Source organism: Oncorhynchus kisutch, linkage group LG13 (assembly GCF_002021735.2).
Source record: "Oncorhynchus kisutch isolate 150728-3 linkage group LG13, Okis_V2, whole genome shotgun sequence".
NCBI classification, from domain to species: Eukaryota; Metazoa; Chordata; class Actinopteri; order Salmoniformes; family Salmonidae; genus Oncorhynchus; species Oncorhynchus kisutch.
Genome location: NC_034186.2, coordinates 63,912,236 through 63,917,633, shown reverse-complemented (window position 1 = coordinate 63,917,633; position 5,398 = coordinate 63,912,236). Strand labels below are relative to the sequence as shown.

The 5,398-nt window shown below is 43.7% G+C and overlaps 1 protein-coding gene across 1 annotated transcript; it reads right to left on the bottom strand.

The window, feature by feature from the left end:
• Positions 1–529: 529 nt before the first annotated feature.
• On the bottom strand, positions 530–3,955 carry LOC109901916 (Golgi-associated plant pathogenesis-related protein 1-like). The gene is made up of 5 exons (XM_020497928.2): positions 3,635–3,955; positions 2,451–2,559; positions 2,161–2,264; positions 1,460–1,537; positions 530–939 (listed from the first exon to the last, which is right to left on the bottom strand). Exons 1-5 carry the CDS (start codon positions 3,645–3,647, stop codon positions 779–781), a joined length of 465 nt encoding a protein of 154 aa, XP_020353517.1. The 5' UTR covers positions 3,648–3,955; the 3' UTR covers positions 530–778.
• Positions 3,956–5,398: the final 1,443 nt, after the last annotated feature.

Here is a 5,398-nt window from a genome sequence, read left to right as displayed (position 1 = left end):
TTCTTCTGTGGTGTTCTCCAATTAACACCATTCTTGTTTAGTGTTTTACTATCGTAGACTCGGTAACAGAGATGTTATTATGTTACAGAGATTTATATATGTCTTGAGCTGACACTAGGATTCTTCTTAACCTCGTTGAGCATTCTGTGCTGTGCTCTTGCAGTCATCTTTGCAGGACGACCACTCCTAGGGAGAGTAGCAACAGTGCTGAACTTTCTCCATTTATTGACAATTTGTCTTACTGTGAACATCGAGGATTTTAGAGATACTTTTGTAACCCTTTACAGCTTTATGCAAGTCAACAATTCTTAATCTCTTTTGTTAGAGGCATGGTTCACATCAGGCAATGCTTCTTGTGAGAAGCAAACTCAAATTTGTGTGTGTTTTTAATAGGGCAAGGCAGCTCTAACCAACATCTCCAATCTCGTCTCATAGATTGGACTCCAGGTTAGCTGACTACTGACTCCAATTAGCTTTTGGAGAAGACATTAGCCTAGAGGTTCACATACTTTTTTCAACATACACTGTGAATGTTTAAATGATGTATTCAATAGAAGACAAGAAAAATACAATACTTTGTGTGTTATTAGTTTACCACACTATGTTTGACTTAGATGAAGAGCAGATCAAATTTGATGACCAATTTATGCAGAAATCCAGGTAATTCCAAAGGGTTCACATACTTTTTCTTGCCACTGTATATAAAGTCAAGTCAAAGTGCAAATGTCTTTTGGATGGTCAGCTCCTGGGGGATGAGAGTGATGGGTCAGTATGTTCCTCAGTCCTTGGGCGGCAGGACGTTGTTGTCAAAGTGTCCCTGGTTGGTGATGTTCCCTGCTGGAAAGTACCTGGCTACCACGAATGACGAGCCATCTGGTGCACTGGCCTTCCCCACACCCAGCTTCTTACTGCCCTTCCACACCATTGCTGTGAAATGACCTGGTTAGAGAGAGAAAAGAGACAAGCTAAACACCTTCACTGAAGGAAGCCATCTGCAGCACTGCTCCTCCTTTACAGCTACAGATCCCTATATTCACCCCCGCCCTCTATCATCCCCTCCATATACACTCTTTCCCCTCTATTGCACACTCCCATCTCTCCCCCTCTGTATTTCCTCTCCTCTATCTGTCAGCAGCACACGAGTTGATAGGAGTGATCCTGACGCTGCAGGGTCGGTCACACTGAGCAGGAGGCTTCAGGAAGAGAACAGGAAGGACAGAAAAGACTGGGAATGCTATAAAGAACTGTGATTTCCCCACAGGCAGCAGTGTTCCATGCATGTTTGTGAGCTGAGTCCCAGATCTACACAGTCACAGAACGGCAACGTCACGTTTATAGAACAGAGGACACACAGTCCAACCCTGAACCCAGCCTGGGTGAACACAACACTGTGGCATGCAGCACTACACCGAGTCAGAGAGTGTGTGTGTGTGTGTGTGTGCGCGCGCGCGCGTCTCACCTGTGCCAGAGGAGAAGCCGGGGCGGTTGAAGTTGTATTGTTTTACCTCGTCATACCAGCGGTCGGCCACATCCTTCCCTATACACAGAGAAGACAAAGGTTACAGGTTATCACATAAGATTATACTTGTTTGTTGCCTTTGTCACTATTGTTTAACAGCAACTTGGGCCAAAACCCACAGAGATGACAGAGGCAAGGAAATATTATCCAAGATGGCTTTCCAAGGCAACAGTGCTAACCCTCTAAAAGCTGCCAACGATTTAGGTGGGTCAGAAGAACATGGAGAGGTTTGAGAACCCCAGTTTCAGAGGAGAAGTCCAGAGAGAGATGAACTGAGCATGACCCAGTGATAGTATGTATCAGTAGGAGACTGTTTATGAATCACAGCAGACTGTCAGGTCAGTGCACAGACATAGTTGTGCTCTGAGTCATGGTCTTGTTGCTGAAACACACTCCGAACACAGAGCAGGGAAACGGACCCCAGTTGTTCCTGCCTGGGCCGCCACTGAACAGGATAGTCTATAGTTTAGACCTAACTAAACCCTAACCCTACAGTAACTCTGGATCGCTCTCTTTAATGTTACTATCTGTACCGTACACAGTGAATAATGTATCTGTCCCCATTTAAATAACTAAACATATGCAGGCTATGTAAATGTTTGGTCATAGCATTAGGAGTCATCGGCTTAGAGTGTGTGTACCTGGTTGGTCATAGGAGGCCCAGGCCAGGTTCTCGCCACAGCTCCCCTTACTGGACTCAACACTGTGCTTCAGGATCCGTGTGCTGGCCAGAGACTCAGCATACCTACAGGGTGGAGATAGTTGTGGAAATAGTTAGATAAAGACAGCTGATATTTGGGTGGGGTTAGGTGAAGTGGAAGGAAGGAAGTAAGGGTTTGGGTGTAGTTGGCCATGTTTCTTATAAAGGTGGTGGTGGGTGGAGGATATAGATAAGTGTGTGTGGGGTGGGCCCAATGTGTGTGTGACCCACCTAGTGGCATCTCTACTCAGCTTGCTGCTCAGCTTCAGAGGGGGCGCCTGGTGCTTCCTACGATACTCGTTATGACTATGCAACACCTCCCCCGAAAACTGCTTAGAAGCTGAGAGAATCACATAAAACAAGATGCCATGAACAAACTGACGTCTATTGTTTCCCTTGTTTACACTGTAATATACAATCAAACTTTCAAATGATTAATACAACTCAATAAAACGGTAGGCTGCAGATAATCAGACAGTAACTTAGGCTGCAGATAATCAGACAGTAACTTAGGCTGCAGATAATCAGACAGTAACTTAGGCTGCAGATAATCAGACAGTAACTTAGGCTGCAGATAATCAGACAGTAACTTAGGCTGCAGATAATCAGACAGTAACTTAGGCAGTGGTAAATCTCCAATAAGCCCCATACATATGGCTGTTCCCAGGCTTGACTGAGTCTAGACAGACAAAACCAGGGTATGAATGGGGGACACATCCTCCCTCTCCCCCTCTCCCCAGCCTGGTGCCAATCACAGCCCTACTCGCGCATCTCCATTCTCTCTGGCATTCACACAATGAGGCGATTCACACACACACACACACACACACACAATTTTATTAGCTAAATACACATATTTAGCAGATGTTATTGCGGGTGTAGCGAAATACATATTCTGTTACGGTCTTGTGAAGGATCAGTGGTTGCAGTCCTTGGGGCTGGATCCTTGACCCATATTTAGCTTATTCCTAAACTAAATACCACTTTCAATGGAGGATAATGTTGTTCTGGAAACTGGCCCCTAAAATGTTCTGTCAATCGATATCAAAACACACACACACACACCACACACTCACATAACCAGACACAGCTTGCAAATAGGGAATTCATCCACTAGCACAGCTATTTCTGATACTCTCAACAGTGGTTTCATCTTTACCACAGACGAGAAGAAACTGACCTAGCGCATAGGTGTTACAAGACCATGTCAAATAAAGATGTACTTCTTTTTAAAATCCACCCCTTTTTCCTGTTGCATGATAACAGCCCATTGGCACAAACTCAGAGCTAAGCCTCTTTTGTAATTACACACACACACACACACACACACACACACACACACACACACACACACACACACACACACACACACACACACACACACACACACACAATTAAATCTCATGTATTCTTACCTGATTTGCCCATGGTGCAGAAACTCTCTCCTGTTCCCTTTGGCTCAGTCCTCTGATGGTCTGAAGCAGCAGCTATGACTTGTTTCTGTCCCTCTCTTCCTTTCTGTATTCCTATTTTTCTTTGCAACCTTTATTCCTCTTGCTCACACTTCTCCCTCTAGTAAACTAGTCTTTCTCAAATCTTTTGCTTCTGTACTCTCTCACTCTTACACACCCTGCCTTTTCCCTGGCCACACACACAATATCCTCTCTCTCTCTCTCTCTCTCTCTCTCTCAGTGGAGACCTAGAACACATGGCTGTTCTGATGACATCATCTCTATGAGACACATGCCCTATTATGGTCTGAGATTCCTGCTTTCTGCTGGACATGATACTAACTGCTCTTAGTTCAGTATAAACTAAACTATGAGCAGTTTAACTATTTAGAAGCAGTTTTACACATTTTTACTAGGGTGAGCCTATGTGGCATCGATATTAGTCAAAAACATGTATTTTAGTGTCCAAATTGATTACAAAGTGTAAATAGTAGGATCATTCTGGTCATAAAGTCAGTCTTGTCCAAAACTGAGATTTACGAGAATATTTTATTTCAAAGAATGAAGGGTAGCATAATTTTCCTTGGGTTGGGTTTATTTCAATCCTGGCCACAGTTGGCAGCACTCAAGTAATCATCAATTCGGAGTGCAGCTGCATGTGACCCAATTGTAATACCCATTAGGTATAGTTAGGGACCATCAATACAATTACACAATGTACATGGGACAATATATTTTTTTTTAATAGCTCCAAATTTCGATGACTTAAGAAACTCAACCCAACTATAAATTGTAAACTCATATACACATATTGAGAGCAGTTAATGAGACAACTAAAATGTGTGCCTTGGGAAAATATTGTCCTTTTTCCCTTTTGTAAATCATTGATGGTCCCTAACTAGCCTATCAAAAGTCCAACTTTGCCACGTGGGTACAACAGCCGTCTGAAGCTAATTGGCGGAAGAAGTTGGCTAGCACTACACTAGCTAGTCTAGGTGACTTCAAGACACTGTTAGAATATGTCATGTTTTCTAGAAGGGTGCGTGACTAACTGTTTTGGCAGAGTTAATATGCAAACCGTTGTCACGTGCGAACACACATACAAGAGACACCCACATTAAAGTCGTATTTGACTTCAGTCATGGCCGTTGCATTTCTTATTGAGCAAGATAAAAAAACAATGCTATTTTTAAGTGTACATTTCTTCTAAAAATGACTTTCCTAAAGAATTGCTCCAGGACCCAGTAAGCTATTCTACCTGCCAAGGGCATCTGAGGTGTCATGATTCCAAAGCCTGAACTTTCTCAGGAGAATCAGTTTGACACAGAGGGCTGGTCATTTGTTTGGTGGCTTGATCAGTGTAGTGGCACTGCAATTCAACTGAAAGGGAATAAGCAAACAATCCAACTTTACTGAGTGTTTTGCTGCAGTTTGGCAACGCTGTGCTGTGACTGGGTCAGAGATGGTAGGAGATCGCGATGGAGAAGAAAGTGAAGGAAGTATATAGTATAGCGATACAAATAATGGGAGGAATAGGAAAGAGAAGAAGAAAGCGGGAGAGAAAGAGAGTAGGGGTTTGAAGGGGAGCGATAAGTCCATGGAGGCGGAGGTGAAGAAAAGGAAGTTTGAGGAGAGCAACATAGTTTCCATTGCCAGTGGAGGTTCGGAGGTAGAGCGTGCTGAGAAGGAAGGGCAGGCTAAGTCGAGAGGGGATCGTGGAGGTGAGGA